At 39.1% G+C, this 19,538-nt stretch overlaps 1 protein-coding gene across 2 annotated transcripts in view; it reads right to left on the bottom strand.

Moving 5' to 3' along the window:
* Positions 1 to 19,236, bottom strand: part of Cda5 (Chitin deacetylase-like 5) — a 54,996-nt gene extending 35,760 nt beyond the window's left edge. For both annotated transcript variants that reach the window (XM_018506094.1, XM_018506095.1), the window contains exon 1: positions 18,745 to 19,236. In XM_018506094.1, coding sequence (XP_018361596.1) covers positions 18,745 to 18,796 — 52 coding nt within the window. In that variant the 5' untranslated portion in view covers positions 18,797 to 19,236. The remainder of the gene's footprint in view (positions 1 to 18,744) is intronic.
* Between the last annotated feature and the right edge of the window lie 302 nt (positions 19,237 to 19,538).

A 19,538-nucleotide genomic window follows, 5' to 3' on the forward strand; every position in this document is an offset into this window, starting at 1 on the left:
AATAATTTATAAAATAAGTCTCAGAAAAAAAGTCCGCTTTGCAGTAATAATACACGTGAAATTATGTATCTAAATTACGAAGAACATAAGAGACTCGGTATAAATTTTTGAGATAAGAAATAAGAGAAGCATCTTACAAGATACATCGCCAAGTTTAAGGTCAATTATCTCCTTCGAGATTGCGAGTTGTTCGTATTTTTCCACGTACATCCGCATTACTCCCTGAGGGATCTTTACGCGCGCAAAGTACAACCCCCCCCCCCGGGGGGTCGGGACACGATCTACAAGGGTAAGGATCGATAAGACGTCGCCGCAAACACGCTCGGTTACTGTTCGTCCGCGTTAACACTTCGTGAAGAGATACGATCGTGTACGTGTTCTCTCTTTATCTCTCTTGCCAGAGCTGATTTAACATACCTCCCGGGATAAAACCCGGGTCATCTCAGAGGGCTCGCATTGCCCTTCGCATCCGGCTGACTCTCATTGCAATCGTGTTTGCCACGCAGGAGTGAAGACGCGAATTTCTCACGGCTCGTCCGATAAATTTAATTTATATAGATAGACGGGAACACGAGAATAGGGAAATAAAAAATCGAGATATTTTGTATATCAAAAGAAAAGGCGAAATTTTAGTCTGTCTAAGAAAAATATAAAACAGATTTTAACCACGCTTTTCATTTATAAAATTTATATTTATGTCACTAAAAATGCAAGTATAATTCGAGATATAATATTTTAATAAATGAAAAATATAATGAATATAATGAATATCGTATTGTTAAATAAAGTTTAAACAAAGCATCAGAAAATTTTTTTACGCAAATAAAAGTCAATAGTTGTTGCACATATTACGAACGTACATCTTGACAAGCAAAACAACGCTAATTAGGGGAGTAGGTTATTCTCGAGCTCTACTTAAGCAACCTATTAATCTATCTTAAACATAATTATTGTAGTTTTGTTCGAGCTACTGCGCATAATAAACTGCAAACGGTTCGGTGAACTCTCGACAACTATCATCCTTATAAACATCAGAGAACATGCGAGAGAGCTTACGTAACACCTGTTCGTCTTTTCAAGATGATGTGCGCAGCTTAGATGATTGCGATATGGAGGATTGGGAAGACTAACGGTATTAGAGAAGAAAAGATGCGGGACGTAAATTTGTACGTGTATCGTTTACGTCATAAAATTAAATTAAAAGCCTAGCGAGAATGAATGACGTAATCCTGCTTTTCGCAAAATACTCATGGTACTTTATGTAATTTCTGGATTTTTATTTTAATTTTTACAAGCGCACTTTTCAAAAACAACTATCAAAGAAGAAGAAAAAATGCAATATTTGTAGAAATTTTCTTTAACATCTAAACTCATAACAGATAGACTATAAATAAAATCGTACAAAAGAAGTACATCTCTTTCACAATTAATCGGAAAGTCAAAGTTGAAGGTTTGACTAACAATTCGAAGAGTCTTCCAGTGACATAACAACAAAGTGCCGTAAGACAATAGCATCAATAAAATACACAAAGTGTATTATTTTCTCCACATCCCGACAATTCGGCGCTCGTTCCCACCGTGCATTTCATAGTTTTCGCGCTCTAATTTGATTAGGCTGTATACTTAAACGTTATATCACCAGCGTCGGTGAGCGTGGCATCCTCGGCGCTCCTTTCGCGTGTACAACGTACGCAACGAATTAATTTGCATGGCACGCACGCACTATACGCCCACCTAAGCATCGTCTCTCCTCCATCTCGTCATCTCTCGAATCTCTAAACTTATGTATATATAAGCTTCGTATAAACTTGGATCGAACGGAGAGACATCGTAGATTGCGAATCTCGCTTAATCATCGTGTTTACTCTTCTTGAAACGGATGTCTCGCTTCGCGCCCTTTCTCCATCGTCTGAATCGCGCGAGCGCTCTCGTTGCACTTAATCGCCCCAGTTAGCCCAATGAAAATCCCTTTTCCTTTCATTCGCGTAACGAGGCCGCCCGGATAAGAATTGTATCACGAGCGTAACACGTCTGGAGGGGAAAAACAGGCTTGCGGTCGTTATACACCGCGGTAACGTACAAACGCGCGTTTTGTTTTTCTTGTCATTTTTAACGTAACACGGCGTTACGCTGTTGCAGCAGAGGTTTTCCGTGGGAGTGCAAGCGATCGGTCTCACGGAGCGATCAAGGTTTTGCATTGCCGATCGTGAGCCGCTCGAGAAAGGAGCGTTCGACAAAGCAGCGCCAGTTGTTTCTCGGTCTCATAATCCTTTTTTTTTTTATTTCTCTCGTCGCGAAACTATCGACGATCCTGCGATAAGATCGCGATATCTTGGACCCACGGGTGCAAGAAAGTAACGGCTCGTGACGTCGATTTGCTGGAACGTGTGAATCGCGCGAGCGCGTGAGAGCTTAACGCTGACTTGCGCGATTAAAGTCGCGGAGAGATCCGATCAATGAACTCTCTATTACAGTTTGATTGTATGTACTTTCCTTGGTGATGTACAGTGAGTCATGGTAATTACGATAGGAGGGTAAATGTTTTGCGTTGAGGCATTTTTCAATTCAATAAACATTATATATGAATTACGAAATCGTCATAGATCATATTCTTATTTCACGGGTATTGAATCACTTATGCCCGTTTCTGCCAATTTAGATTAACTTTAATCTCGGTTCAACTTCATCTTCTAATTCTTAGAACTAGAAAAAGATGAAGAATAAGTGGACCGAGATTAAAGTTAATCTACATTAGTGGAAACGGATATTAGACTCGGTTTTTCATTTTCTGGTTAACTTGTGGTTTACATTTAGCCTTATTTAACCTGATGATAATATAGAGATTGTGTTTTTCTATATCTGATTAATCATTAAACTGATGATTTTGTATTGATAACTTTAAAGGCTACTTATTATAAAATCATCATTTTATTGTTTTTACCATAACTAGAAAAATACAATTTTTTATATTATCATCAAGTTAAGGCTTCTATCAACGTAAGATTAACTCGGTTTAATTTATTGTTTACTCTCTTTAGAATTAAAAAAAATATGAGATAAGGCAAGATTAAAGTTAATCTATATCGGTAGAAATGAGTCTAATTACAACTTAACTAGAAAATAAAAAACTAGACTTTAAAAAGTTAAATGACTATTGTGAGACAGCCAGAGACGTAGAGTTTCGTTTCGAGGTTTCCGCGACGCACTCGCGAACGTAATAAGCACGTGGGTGGTTCCGGGTATATGCTATCCATAATGATTGAGAACGATGATGGAGAAATAGTCAGGCTTCGCGATTGTATCTGGAGTGAAGGTCGTCGTTGGCGTGGTCGATACGAAAGGGAAAGATAAAGAAGCGAGCGACGTTTGTTGTGCACAAACTCGTGCTTTCACATAACGGCTCGACCATCAAGCTTCTTGCGACACGGACGCTTTTTGCACATTAATAATCGCTTTTTGCACATTATCATGCTCGTCAAGGTCGTGAGGAAAAGAAATATAGAACGGATGATTGACGAAAAAAAAAAGCGAGCGCGAGAGTGTCTATAGACAACTAACTGTATAAGACTATAATCGAGGCTGTGAATCGCAACCTGTTATGCAATAATGGAATTGTCGACGGGCACACCCACAGCATCCGGAAGCGGGGTCGATCGCCCAGTTTCGTTTTGTTGACGAAGGTCGACCGGGTTTAATCTCTCGGGCTTGTCGTCGCCGATTGAAGATTGATCGATGAGGTCGTTAAAGAAAGCAGCAAAGAGAATGTTGCTGTCGAGATACGAAGTGTTGCAGACCGAATCGGTCTGACCGATAACGGTATTTTGAAGGAAAAAGAATCGAATCAAACGCTCACGATCCGCCTGTGATCTAAATATTTCTCTCAACAGATATTGAAAGAACATGACAGAGTTAAGTCTTTTAGAGTGTCTAGATAGTGATCTTCTCGTTTCAAATAGAACGTTTACGGAGAAAGCGAAGGCCGTTCACGAGACGTCGACCTTGATGGCATTTTTTCCCCTTCGACGCGAAAATAGCGCGAAGGAAAGGGGGTCGACGAGAGTCTCACGCCTTGAAAAAGAAGCGGGTTCCTAGGTGAACGCCGACTCGACGGCGCTACGTTCCGAATACCGCAGGATTTTGGAAACCAGGTGAACCAGGTTCTTCTGGCCATTTGATTCTACGTAGGAATGCAATAAAAGGAGCGGTGGCGCCAGGCGACACTCACATTGCGCTCCTTTTATCTTCGACCCGACATTTACAACCGCGCCGAAATAAAATCCCGGATTCGCGCGGGGAATTTTGCATTCTCGTGGGTGTAAAGCCGAGTTGATGTCTCGCTCTTAGAATTTTTGTCGCTCCTCGATCTATTTCTTAACTTTTTACAGACTGATAAAACGAGATCGAAAGGCCTGTAAATCGGAATAGCACTTGAAACGGTTTGAGCAGTCGTGGAACGAATCGCGAATTCTCACTGCTCCTCGTTATCCTGATTGTCTCGAATAATACGGCCGTCTTGTCTCGAAAGCGAATCACAATTAATTTAGACCGATTAGATCGCAACGGACCTTGAATCTCTTAACGTAGGATGAATCCGACATGGCGTGGCACGCCATTGACCAATTAGAATATTATGGCAATCCCCGATTATGCACTGGAGACAGGTAAGTAAGTGCATAAGTGCCTTAATCGCACTATCATTACTCTCGATTGTCTGCGGGAGATGACGACGCGCCACAGTAATATTCGCGTCGAAGGCAAAGTGTCGTTTTTCGACGCTTTCTCCCGTAACACGCCGACATCTGCAGACACGAATCTCTCAATGCTCAGTAGTTATATTTATCCCGAAATGCTATACGATTATATTATCAGAATTAGAAATTCTAAAAATTCAAATATATTATTAAGTACTAAAACCTGGATCAAATATGGCCTTCTTTACTCATTTGTGTTGAACATTTCTCCGTCTATTTTTATAATATATACATATGTATAAGATTATAGATAGATTATAAATTATAATTAGAGAATAATTAAAATTAAAGTAATTTGAAATAGAATTATAAATTGTAAATAAAATTGTATAGAAAATTTGGCAATTCACACAAAAATGTTGCTAAAAAGATTATAATAAATTACAGAATAATGTTATTTCACTACTGACATTTTAAAGTCGAGTCTTTCTCACGCAAATCGATTCGACGTAATATCCAGATAAATAAACACAGACAGACGAAATCGTGCTTTAATTACACAAATTTTGCGAGGCATTCTATTTTGCAATTGTATGAAATCGTCCGCATTCTTCTCAATACGGATGAAAGATCCACAAACGGCGTGTTTCTGTTCTTCGTTTCGGATAATAATTCATGATTCGTCTTCACCCAGAGATTTTCTTAAGCAATAATACAATCCATTTTGCAACTGGCAATCTTACCAATTACCTCGCAACAACCTTTCGCGTTTGCTCTCTCGGGTTGAGACGTTTGATTACGCTGCTGCTAATAATCGGTACGCAGAGATCCATTTTCCACCCGCACGACCTAAAGGTGAATTTCGTCAGCGAGGTGTTTTCCACGATGAAAGTGGGCGATGGATATCTCTATTTCCAGCACGTAATTTTTCTTTTTTAAATACCTCGTATAAGAATTTCAAAAATATCAACCCTTATTAACCTTTAGTGGGTTATTAGTGCCCTGCACATTTCTTTTCTTCGAAAAACTAGGCGCGTATCAAGTAATTAGTTATATGATATGGTTATTAGTTTTTTGAAGAAAAGAAACGTGCAGGACATTAATAATCCAATTGTTTTTTAAACACACAACAACGTTATAAATACTTTCTAAAAATGTTCAAGTATATGTCAAAATCACTTAATAATTTTTGTATATTGGAAAAAATTAAGCTGGAGTAGGAATGATCCATTGTGTGTGATAAAAGACTGGAAAACCATCGTGTGTACTAAGGGTTCAATTAAGACTTTTCTTGTTGACAACCAGAAACATTATCATGGAAAATAATGCCGTATAAAACCGTCCATTCGCCACGACGTTCCCGTAATCGTTCGCGCACGTGCGAAAGTCGCGTAAGCCGGATTTCGCTCCAGCTGTTCTCGGTGGAGGTGGACTTGGACGCGAGGCAGCCTACGGGAAAGGTGAAACCTCGTTTCTCGTCTGCGCTGGCAATTTCGAGGGCACGCGTTTTGTTTACTCTTCTAAAGCATTGATGCCTATCGCCAATCAATCGCCGGATGAGACGCAGTAAATATTTTATTAACTCGTATTGCCATGAAATTATACTGTGGATAATAAAAAAATTTAATGCGTCCACAGAATTACGATCGCACAGCCTATTAATTTGAAATTAGTCTTCTGAAAGGCAAATTATTAAGCCATATAAATATATGTATGTTGAAGAAATTGAAAAAATTAGGTCGTTAGGTCTTCGATTTTTCAAGTCTGATGTATTTTCAGTGAAGAAAGAGAGACTTAAACAACTTATTAAATGCATGTTTAAAATGCAGTTTTAATATATTTCTGTTTGTTTTCTATTTATATTTGGTATTCGAAAGATCAAGTAATCTGTGTTAAACTCATTCACGACCAACTTTAAAACATGGAATTTAAATTATTTGCATTTAATTTTAATTTACTCAAAATATGATCTTCAAATGTGTGTCATTTCAAAATTAAATAACTCATGTAATGCACAACTGATTTCGCATGACGTGGGAATAAGGTGATGTAATAACTAATAAGCCGAGGTTGCAAAATTAATTCGATCAATGAAGCGTAATAGAAGAGGCGAAACAGCTCATTTCTAATTACGGCGTGAATGTGAATCGCGTAATAGGAGCTAATAAGTTACAGCCTTTTTTTTTTTAAATATGAACACGTAACTTTTTACATCTGTTATAATTTTATTATTTATCCGTGTGACACGTTCTAGTAACAACATTATTATGTATGAAAGTAAAATTTTAGTTCCGGCATAGTAAAAAAAATTAAAGTACTTTGTATTGTAATTTTGATGTTGTTTACGTTGAATTTCGAGTAAGACTCGTTGGTGTAGCCAATCCTCCTTTTCATTTTCTGCAAGGTGCTCGTGCAGATGGATACTTTAATGTGTGTTTGGCAAGCGTAGAAAACAAGCATATATCATAATTTCGCTTCGGCCGGTAGAAGTATGCAAAGGAGGTGAAGAGTTCCGTCGAAGGAGAGTGTGAAACCTCGTTTCTCAATGCACCATGGTTTTGAGGGCAGTGGGGAACGTAGAGATGCAACTACGTTACATTGACGTAGCATTTTTATCGAGAATGCACGCGAAATTAGATATTTTCGCAAATTCTTTCATACGATAGTAAAAGAAGAGTAAAATCGACTTAATATATCAACGAATTATATTCGAATTCACTATACAGATCATCTTATAAATCACTTTCCTTGATTTAATATAAATAATCAAAATATACGTTATTTTCAAATCTCTGTTATACAAATTTTTCTATCCTACCATTTTATCACACGAACGTATTATTATTATACGAACGTATTATTATACGAACAGAGTACTATTTTCTATTTCAAAATAATCTCCTTTTTACGTAATTTATATGCCTCTTCGCTTCGAAGAACTCGTAGCATTCAAAAAAATAAATAAATAATTTCCAGCGCAGAAATGTTATGCAATTAAATATAATACATAAACGAGTTTGCGTAATTAAATAATGCTCCGCTCCTTCGCTGACGCTTTCAAAGATCGAAAGCTTGATTCGTTCCCAGGTAGATCCCCACGTTTAACGGCGCGCAAGATCACGATAGTAAGGTATTAAATCATTACGCTGCCGAGGCTACGAGCGTAGGCGGCGGTCCCTGCTGCAAAAGGATTCCTGACCTACGACACGAGGAGCCTTCGCGAGGATCGTCTGCTGAGGGCAGTAAACTCTCCTCGACAGTAACCCTTCGCAAGTAGGGGCTACGGGTTTTAACGAGAGAGCAACTCGCGCATCTCTTTCGCGTCCGTCTAATTTATGGTAAATGAAAACACGGCTGGCGGGTACGCACGTCGGATGAACATTGTCTCGCACAGTGTTCGCGATATGATCTATGTGTTTTCAATTAATTTATAACAAACGTCTCCTCGTAATACACGCCGATTTTTCCAGAAACTCTCGGTGAAAAATCCGAAACCTGCTTTATAAAAAAATTTGGAACACGACATGCCCGCTTCGAGCCATTGGTCTTCAAAGTCTCCGGTTAATACACTCTTATACGCGCGCACGATCCGACAAAAGTATTTCTCCGATCCAATAACAAAATATCCCAGAAGAGAAAGAAACATAGAAATATTCGTTCTTCCGTATTTTTTGCTGGAAAAGAATGAGCTCCCGTTTTAACGAAGTGGAAACGATCAATTTACACATTCCTTTTATATCACCGGATTGTTTCCGTTCGCTTTTCGTTACATACTTTCCGTGAATTCAGATCGCGAACGATAACATTCGACGCCAAATATCCGTTCAGTCCCGCAGATGTATAGAGAGAGTTATTATTTCGTCGGTGTACGTAAGAACTTAACTGCCGCAGGGCTACGCTCGCGTATCAGGCATTGTAAACTCTTAAGGATAACGACCGCGCAAACTTGCGTTATTACCACATTCGGTATTAACAATTAGCCGTTTCCCAGAGAGTAATGATCGTTCCGAATAGTTTACGACGTGGGCAGGGAAGTATATCGCCTCAGAGCGACCACTTTCGTACGATACCGGCAAAGAACGATTGATTATCTACGTATTTGCAACGCACTCGTAATAGGCGTTAATACGTTATTGGTACGCCATCACTCATTGCCTCACTAAAATTACACACGGTGGTCCCGTAGTGAGCTATAAACAATCCTTTTATTCGTCCCATTAAACACAAAAGTATACTACGAAAAGTGAAAGAGAGAGAGAGAAAAAGAAAAGGGAGTTAAATATATAACTATACGTTTCTCGTGACCCAGATAATAAAATCTTATTTAACTGTCGACAATAACATAGCGTAATATGTTCATTAACGCGCGAAAGAGAAACAATTACAGTTTCGTAATATTTCGCCGTAGTTCCGCGAGATAATAGATCCTTGACGATAACATTATTTCTAGAATTTTACGATAACCAGGGTTGCCACAGAAAATAAATTAAAAAATTCCCTGACTTTCCCAGGTTTTTTCCAGATGAAAATAGAAAATTTTCCAATATAAAATATGTAAATTTTAACACATTTAAAGTCAAGAATTGTAGGAAAGCTAACATATATTATTAAAAACAATGCAAAAAAGGTTAGGAGCGCACTAAAATTTTGGGTGCAAATTCAAGCAAAAAAATAAATAAATAAATTAGTATTGGGAAAAAAGAATGCAGTTATGAAAAAGGGCGATCAAATAAAAATAATGAATAAAATATAAATTTTAATTATTTTATTAAAATCGTTTAAAGTGTGCGAGTTTTGAACGTATTTCACTATAAACGTCAGATATAATATTGAAAAATTATAACAATTATCTAGAATAGGAGCAATTTAAAGAAATTGTGAGCAAATTTCAAAATTCCAGACTTTTCCCGGTTTTTCAGGTCTGTGTTCTGGATAATCCTGGATAACACTTTTCGAGAATTTCTTTTCAAAATGTTAAAGGCATGATGAAACGACGTTCGTGCCACGAAATGACGATTTTTCATGAACGCGATCGTATGTTGTTGGATTTTCACGAGCATGCTCCACGGTTTTATATTTTCTCCTTCGCATACCGCGAATGTTTCCCGTCGTCGGCGGAGTGGGAAGTGTGGCCAGTCGCTGGCCAAGGATAATAGACGGGCGAGCGGAGGAACCGATATCGGTGCATTGGCTACGGTAAATTCTCCGGGTAATTGCCGACGGGGCGAAACTCACGGCGGCGAAGTCGCAGAAGAACATAATGGGCTACGCGTATAGCGTTCACGCGCGCGGTAAATCTTCTAATTGCGACGCGTGGGGGAAGGCCACCCTGGATGCGATCCTGCAGGATCTACTGCCGTAACGGACACCAGGTATGATTCAAAAGTGACCTGATTAACTAGAACCGCGGCTGTGCCATTTTTTACTCATATAATAGTTTTTCTTTTCCAGTTTATTTGGATTTGCACGTGGAGCTTCAGATTTTTGTGATTTTTAATAAATACTCGTAATTAATTATAAGTAATTTTATTTTGAAGGCAATAATCTCCCCCCCCGTAAAAAGCTAGATTTATCTTGAATCGCGATTGGATTAATTTATCAGTGGTTCTAATGTTAACCCTTCTATCAATGTACCCAGGTATATTATGTATCGCATTTTAAATAGAAAACATTTTATATTTTTATATTTTTATGCGAATTTCATTATGCTTCAAAATCCCTTTGAACAACATTTTACATAAGTTTTACCTCGTTTTCATTTTTATATTTTTTATTGAAATTTTGAAACAGGTAATGAAAAATTATGCCTTGACAGAAGTTTAGCAAAAATAGAAAAACTAAATCAGAGTTTGAAAGGTCAGCTGTATAAACGACATAATTACTTAGAATTTCAATCGTCCAATCAGTTTTGTCCACGCTACTTGCTCGTTAGTTTATAGCTACACTTGCTCGAATAAAGTAGAATTTTATTATACAAAACTACTTTAAAATTTATTTATACATTTATTTATACGAAACTTTAAGAATAATAGATGAGGAGTAAAAGTTAAGCTAGAAAGATCATTGAATTGCAATCTCTTTATCTGCTGTCTATATAACCGTTCGATTTTACGCACCGCATTTACGGAATAGACCGAGAACATAACAAAGGAGATGCCTGTGGCATAATATACGTGCACACCCCACAGTAAATTCTCCTGGTAATTGCAACGCGCGTATACGCGCGTGCGTTTACCGATGGAATCCCCCAGAGAAGGGTAATAATAATCAAGGAATGCTTTCAGCGACATAAACGGATAAAGATTGGATGAAACGCGCCGCCATGGAGATCTTTATTTTTCCTCGCCGCGTATACTCGTTTTCTCAGCATAAAGTATCGACTGGAGAAGGAGAAAGAGAGAGAGAGAAAGAAATAGAAAGAGAGAGAGAAAGGGATCTATAACTTAATTCTGCAGTGCAGTCTATTTCTGCACAATCATCGCATCGTTGCGTCATCGATTTGCTGCAGCTCATCTCTGTAATTGCTAATTTAACATCCTACTACCTAATAGAGCAGAACACAACTAAACAAACAGGTAATAGAGTTGTAGTGATTAAACGCAAGAAATTACTAATTTTCGTATAAGGAGAATGCGAATTTGAAGCTTCTATGGACCATATATTTTCCTTTCAATTGTTTACGAATTATATTTTATCGCTTTCTAAATATTATTTACGCACTAATAACCGCGCGGAGATTTATATAGGCAATTTACTTATGTTTGATTTATCGAGCGCGCCACAAAAGTATTTTTATTTTAATTTAATGCTCTTGAGTCAGGGGGATATCCTTCGCGAAATTCATTGAAGCTATTTCGTTGCCTGCGCAAGCGAGGGTGTGTCCGGCAGTAGATACCAACGAAAGGGAAATCTCGTGTCTTACGAATATTACGCTCGTGTTCGATAAGCCGTGTCCAACGTCGTATTCCTCGGGCTAGACGCTTATGCGATCGCGGGAACCTGAGATACACATTCGCGCTCGCGGTAAATTTTCTCGGTAATTGCGGTGCGGCGCGGCCGCTTGCGTGGGTGCTGATGGAATCCTGGCCACAGGATAATGGAACGGGGCACATTTCCAACGGAGTAAAACTGTGAGAGCGAATTCGTAAAACGAGGAATGCGAATGTGTCTAGCGAATGTGTCTCATGAAGACATCAGAGCCATCAGAAGTGAATCACCCTCTCGCTTTCTTTCTCTCGCTCATTCAAATCTATTTTGTACAATCCATTGCTAATAATAATATTTTAACCATTTTTATGTACAAAATTAACTCGTCGTTAATATAGACACTTCCCATGCTTCGTTACGCTAAAAAAAATTAAGTTAAATTAAGTTAGTTCGTCTTTACTCTTCTTTCGATGAAGAACGTAAGTATTTAAGTCAAATATATCGTATATTGACTTAAATACACACATTATCCAACGGAAGAAATACAGAAAAACTAAATTAATTTAGTCAAATGAACAATTTTTTTCTCAGTGTACATCTTTTGATTACAATTACATATTAAAACTATCTTAAGATGCAGTCTCAAATTTAATATCGTGAATCGATTCGATTTTTCTGTTCAAGGAAAACAGTCTCCCAATAATTATAGTCAAGTCAAAATTTTTGTTCATCGACCAACACCCATAGATCTGTCCCTTTCAACCGCAAGTGTGCATTTGGAAAACCTACAATTGTGTGAGGAGATATAAATATAAGCCGCTTATCCTTCCTTCTCATTTCGAGCCGCGGAATATTTCCACTTCAACGTGAACACAGTTGGGAATGTGGTGGTTTTTACGTGTCGACGTGCAAAACGACCGAGGGGTTGTCCGTAATGTAAGAGAGGTACGTATGCCGCCGGTAAATTCTCCCGATAATTGCGTAGCGGCGCGGGTGCTCTCGGGATCCTGGAGAAAGGATAATAGCTGAGGGAGGTGGTTTTCGAGCACGCGGCTACGTGCGTAATGTATGTGTGTGTGTACATCCAATGCGAGAGACGCGAGATTACGAGTCCACGGGAGAAGTATCGATTTTATTGCCCTGCACGATCGTAGTTCCCTCCCGAGGACCCTGACGTCCCGCCTGGATAACGTTAAAGGACGTAAATTTAACTGGCTCGAATAGCGGTGATTTATGTCCGTGAGTTTGCGATGGGTGCGTCTACGGATCGGTCGATGTGCGTTGCATAAATTATATCGATTTTATTTGCCAATATATAGTCTTCTCGAATAGCAAAGTCGACGCGAGATTGTCGAAACTTGGAGAACGTTAATAATTCAGATCAGAATCGTTGATCAAAAGCTAATAAAATGGCAGTGCAATTTAAGAAAGCAGCATTATGAGAATAATGTAATTTGAAATACTATACGTTTTATAATCTTTAAACAGAAGAATCGACCATAGTTCGAGGATACGACGTGCGTTGCTTCGCGAGCTATAATTCATGACTTTTAGAAAGGATAACGCGAGCACTTCGACAGCAACTGCGATTCGCAGAGCCCTTGACGCCGAGATATCCCGGCGACGTGTAAATCATGGGGCGTAAACTGCATTCCGGCTGCTAAATTACTTCGCTGATGCGAGCTGACGGTATCGCGAAATGGCCCGCCTACGCACCAAACCGAGTCCGCCTCTCTTACGTACATGTACGTGTATGTCCCTCTAATGGATATATGTAACGCCATGCGAGAGAGATTGCATCGTATATTTCAGACTATCGAAGTGGTTGACAAAAGATTATTGCAGGATCGCTGTATAATCTTACACCACTCATCCTACGCTACTCTAAGATAAATCTTTTTTTAAATAATTACATTTAAACAGAAACACAAAAAATATAAATACTATAAAGAGCAAAAATATCTTATTTTTAATTCATGGAATGTTTTTAATACATATTATATGTGAATTAAATTACATTTCTTGGAATTTTATTAACGAATAAAAAAAATGCGCGATTTCTATTAAGTCACCATCGATTTGATTAATGGAGAAAAGAGGATTAAGAATATTTTTCAATCAATCCAAGTATTAACCGTAAAAATCGCACTGTCTTGTATTTAAAAATAAATACAAGATAGTGCGGCCATGAAATAACATAGAAGTACCTTGGACGAGTTTCGATCAAAAAGCTACTGACCTTCGTCAAATACTTCATTCTAGCATAACTGATAATGTAAATGAGATGGCGTCACTATGTACAATAATTGTGTAATTCATACATATTTGTGGGTCGCGACGTCACCGTTTAAGGATATGGTTACGTGAATTTAGCTAGTATTTTCATTAATCGGTAATTTACTATTGAGAAGTATAAGTGGTCACCGCACCCTCTGCTATTTAATTTGAATACTTGTTCCGTTAGCAGATGCTGATCAGATGCTATTTCCATAATAGCGACATATCTTTTTTCTGAAAAAACCGAGTAGCGCACAAAAGGAATCCCAATTATTGATTTCATCATGGCTTAAGATAGTATACTACTTCTCTGTTCTTGCTCTCTAAAGCATATCGACGCAGTTCGTGAATCAGAAGAGGACATGTATCATACAACTATTCGAAATGATTTCCAACCGAAATTGTTTCGTTTTCCCTACTCTCTAAAATTTTTAGAGTGAATCTCACTCTAAAGAGTAAAAGTTCACTCTTAAAAATTGAAAATTGAGCCACTCTTCTTGGCTCAATGTTCACTCTTTAAAATAAAATTCTCTATTCCAAAGAATTTAGAGAATACAAGCGCGGAAAGAACGGTTTTGCTGAATTATTTAAAAAATTTATCTCGTATAGAATGCTAGAGATCCGGGTTCAACTACCGGCAGAGGTAATATTTTTCGCAATAAATTTATTTACAGTTTTTAGCACATTAACATCTTTCTAATAGGATGCCTGATTGAGCATAAAATTAAGTACTGTCACGATTAAATTGTTTGTCAATTTAATCGTGACATTACTACAAAAGTTTAATTGCATTTATAAGTCCGAAAATTCAATTCGACGCACAGTTCAAAATGACTACATATGTGATATATAAATTCACATGAAAATTATTTAAGCATCTAAGATCCAGCTTCGACCGTTATAGGCTTTAAACTCTTATTTGTTGTGTATTCACATATACGGCCTTAATCAATCGTTTATTATTATAAAATAATATAAAAATTTAGCTAGATATACAGATCTGAAAATAATTTTATCGGACTATCAAATAATTAAAAATGTTTGACGCTCCAACAACCAGTTTGAGCATCCTATACATAATTATTTTAGTGAGTAAACAAAATTATTCCAGATCTGTATCTATAATAGCTACATTTTTAATAAAAACGTTCTTTACGTGTAGGAAACATAACAAAAATCTAGGAAACAACTAAACAATTCCAATCAAAATCCATTTCAAATAATTCCATAATACCTAATAATAGTAATAATTCAATAATAACAATTCCATAATACCCTATTCACGCGAGAGAAAAAGGTCACCGTCCGTCAGCGTAATCATCAATCCCGTAATACAACGGACTTGAGAGTCTTGAGACATCTAGGAAAACTGACGCGTTTGCGATTTTCTGTTAACGTTTGTGGACGCAAAGGTGTTACGGAAGAACGGAACGCGAACAGGGCAACCTAACGCGCGACGGTCGATTGCACGTATCTGCGAGTCTCTTGCGAGGAGATCGGTATTTCTTTCTTATTATCTTTCATCTTAACGCGCCGCGATCTCCCTCGCGACGGCGGATACACGTCTCTCTTGCGAGACAAGACGAGACCCCCTTGTTCCCGGCAGTCGTCTCGTTAACCGATGGGAACAGATTTCTGATTGCGTCCCCTTCCCGTTGCCGAACGCCGTCGTCCGCCTGCCCGCCTGCGGTGCACACGGTGCAACCGAGCACCTCCGGGTGGATTTCGCAAAAGGGACCATTTCCACGCCGAGCCAGGTCGTCGTGGTTACCGAAATATAGCAACAATACCGTTCGGTTCAAGCATTCTCCTTTGTTCGGATCCACGTCGCGCCCGCTTCGCCGATGAATTCTGTTTCATATCTGATCCGGCCAGATACGCGACCGAGACTGACGTGGATCACGACAGCGTTATGGTCACTTTCGGATTTCGCAAAATCGTGCAGGCTGATTCTGTTCCGCGAGAAACCTGCGAGAAGCGCTCCGTTTGGCACAACTACACTCATCGATGGGATGGAGCGGCGTGATTCTTTGATGAGAATGCACGAGCGAAGATGCGATTGGAGCCTCCGACGGTACTCACGGTAGTTGCCACTTGTAATGTTATTACGTAAACTAAATCGACAGGCATAAGCGGATTTACTAGCAGGAGTACTAATCGGTTGCTTCAGGCAATCGTTTTACTACTTGAAAGCCTCCTAATTGTTTAGTCAATTGGTAGCCGCGCTCATCTAGTAGTAAAGTTTATACTTATATGTATATAAAAAAATAACCATTAAGTAATCGAAGTTGTAAATCTTATTCATCCAACTGACACGCATCATTGTTTAACAATTGCGCAATTATTAATTTTATAAAGTTTTGTCTGCTCTGCTGCAATCAGCCAACCAGCAGCGATTAACTTCTCTACCTTTTCGATTTATATATTTTTTGTCGTTTTAATAAATAAGTTGCGGGGCTTTCCAAGCAAGATCTCCTGGTAAGAAAACTTTCCCCGAATATACCACGAATTTCCCGAGAGACTCGCCGTTTCGCAAGGCTTTTCAACGAAATATTCACCGGAGCGCTCGACTCTATCCAAGCTCGGCCACTGCTGCGGCAAAGTTTCGCAAATCGGTCTTTTCGCATGCGAAACCGACCTACCGTGCTACCGGATTGCAAAAGGCTTCTCCTCCCTCCCCAAAAGTAAGAGACGAACGTACAGTACCGCCCGCGGGAGATTTCTGCATTTGGGAATGTTAAACCGTCGCTGTGTCGCGGGAACGTTTCTTCAGGGAAGGAACCTCTCGCGGATAATTATGTATTATGTAGACACGTTTAATTACTCGCAAACACAAACAAAGCGGCACACACATGCACGCACTCGTTCCACACACTCAAGATTCTTCACTCAGATACCGTAAATCTCATAAACGAGATAATTATAATGAATCGTTTGCTCTTACCACTTTTCTTGGACCCGAGTGACTTACGACGTGACAGTAAATTATGAAGATGCATTAATAAAACTTTGATTAACTAACATTCCATTTGATATTACTTTGTCTCTATATACAGAGATTTATTTGTCAAATTTATCCTAAGTACAAATTTATAGAAAGAATTATTTATTTTGAAGAAATTATTTTTTTAATTTAAAAAAGACACAAATGTTCAAATTATGGAAGTCAGTCTTGCGTATAACGCGGAAAGACTAACTTTGCTGAAATATCTACGAATTTAGTTAGATACAAATCTAAAAATAATTCAGTTGGGCCATCAAAATAATTATGTAAGAAATTCAAATATAAATAAACATGCTGCAAAAATTTTGATATTCAACCAGTTAAGCGTTCTACATAATTATTTCTACATAGTTTAATAAAACGATTTCCAGATCTATTTCTAGCTAAATTTTTAGATACTTGAGCAAAATCGTTCCGTGTAATCATACAGTTGATATATTCAAATCGAAAGTAATAACTAAGTAACATCCCACTGAAATTAATATTCATTAATTTTACGCTAGTACTTCCATCTTACATAGTTTTGCCCGAAGTAACATTACTTATACGACATTTATCAGCCTCCTGGAGCAATTAACTCGGCTCGAAAGACATGCCTCGTGGCAGCACGGCATGAAATTTGAAGGAAAAAGTGTATTCGTGCATTTCGGTGCGCAGCATTCGGTCGCCCATGCGGGACATTCCTGTCAATCAAGGATCAGGCGCGACGGGAAGCGAGCTCTTGGAGAATATAACGCTACCCTCGGGCGCACCCCGGGGGATCGGCGGGCGCGATAGCTTGATTTCCGCGTGTGCCAGTTATCCAACGGCGCGGACATTACGTAAACTGACATTTTCGCAGCTAATACGAGCGAGCGAGCGAGCATGCGATTCCAGCCCGAGTTAGCAGCGAGTTCTATACCGCGATAGCCTTTCCCGCGCCGCGGAACCTCTCGAATGAAAAAACTTTGTCTCAATAAATTGTCCTGTCGCGCGAGACCGCGCAATCAATTCTCCGTCCGGTTGATCTGCAATATTCCTTATTCGTTACGATTACTTGTACACACGAAAAAATATCGGTGTGGTTTTAACATCATGTGGTGTCTACATAATTCTCACCGTGTTGGTGTAATACTACATCGACGTGATAGGGATTTATGATCCCTGGTATTTACATCAGAAGTATATTTATGTAAAATTCACATCATGTTTTTGCGTTAATATTAACAACTGTGAGAATTACATAACGCACACTGAAAAAAAAAAAACTAAATTTTGATACATATTTCTTTAAATAGTATAAAGCATAATTTTAAAGTAAATAAATATTTACTCAATAAAAAAATGATAGTTAAATTAAATTGAGTTTTTGTATCAAATAAATATATGTTTACATTTACTTAGAAATATTCAAACATGTATTTAATTTTTTTTCAGTGCAGCGTTAAATTCACGCCGAATTTTTTAGAGTTTACCGTTGAGCGAAATGACCGATTGAAATATTCCATTAACATTTTTATGAGCTTGATAAGAATAGAATTCTTATAAAAGATTTCTATAAAATTCGCTTCGGAGGATATCAATGGATGATTTTAACGCGACTGTACATTAAGAGTAAAATGTTTAATTCGGTGCTCAATTCATTAATAATAAACTTGTTAAATTTTGAATATTAAAGATTATATAAGAAGCAAAGTGCAATGACACTTGTATTTTGAGTATCAAAGACCCATAAAAGAGAGGCAAAGTGCGACATTCAGACGTGTAAAGTTAGTTAGCTTGACCGCGTTTATGTGTGGCCTTTAAACGTGCATTCTCGGTAAAGAGGAGGAGGTACGCAACGATTAATGAGTCAGGTAAACTCACCCACTCTCGAGACGACCGCCAGGATCAGCAGCACGCTGCTCACGATTATCATCTTTCCTCGTGGCCGTTGGTCGCTGGCGTAGGAATCACGACGTGGTATCGGTCGAAGGGGCGATTGCTGTTATCCTCCTCTCCTCTGCACGCGGACTCTCACACACCCCGACCGCACCGAAGGGAGGCGAAACCGGCGCGGGGATTTGAAAATTCGTTCGAGTCCTCGGTGTCTCCGGATCCACCGGACTCGGTTACCCGCGGACTGACCTCGCGCGGGCCGATCGTCACTCCGGATCTCCGTTTTTTTCCCTTCCTCTTCCTCTTCCTTCCGACGAGCGAGCCTACGAGAGCCGCAGCAGCAATGCAGCGTCGTTGTTCAGAGCCGCGAATGCGCCATGGACGTCGCAGAACGTATGCTACGGTCACGAGGAGAGAAAGGTGACTGCGAGTATATACGCGAGGCGTGCACGATGCCGCCCGTCTTCATGGCATAGTCACCTTTCTAGCAGAGCGAGCAACAAAGAAGGGAGCCTTGGTGCTATACCCACCACCGCGCGCGTTGCCCACTACCTCATCAGTGCGATAGACGTTCGCGATCACCAGGGATGGAGTGGGGACCACCAGGTGGTGGACACTGGTCGTCTTCGACCGATCGTTCCAAATCCGCGTCACTCGAGCTTTTCTTTCGACGCCGCACTGCATTTTAACCCCGAATCCGTTCTCGGTTTTCTGTGGCCAAAGGGGTTGCGCGATGACGAGGAGATACATTTCAATCTACGCGATGAGGCCAGTTTCCTGTT

The sequence above is a fragment of the Trachymyrmex cornetzi genome, unplaced genomic scaffold, assembly GCF_001594075.2.
Source record: "Trachymyrmex cornetzi isolate Tcor2-1 unplaced genomic scaffold, Tcor1.1 scaffold223, whole genome shotgun sequence".
NCBI lineage: Eukaryota > Metazoa > Arthropoda > Insecta > Hymenoptera > Formicidae > Trachymyrmex > Trachymyrmex cornetzi.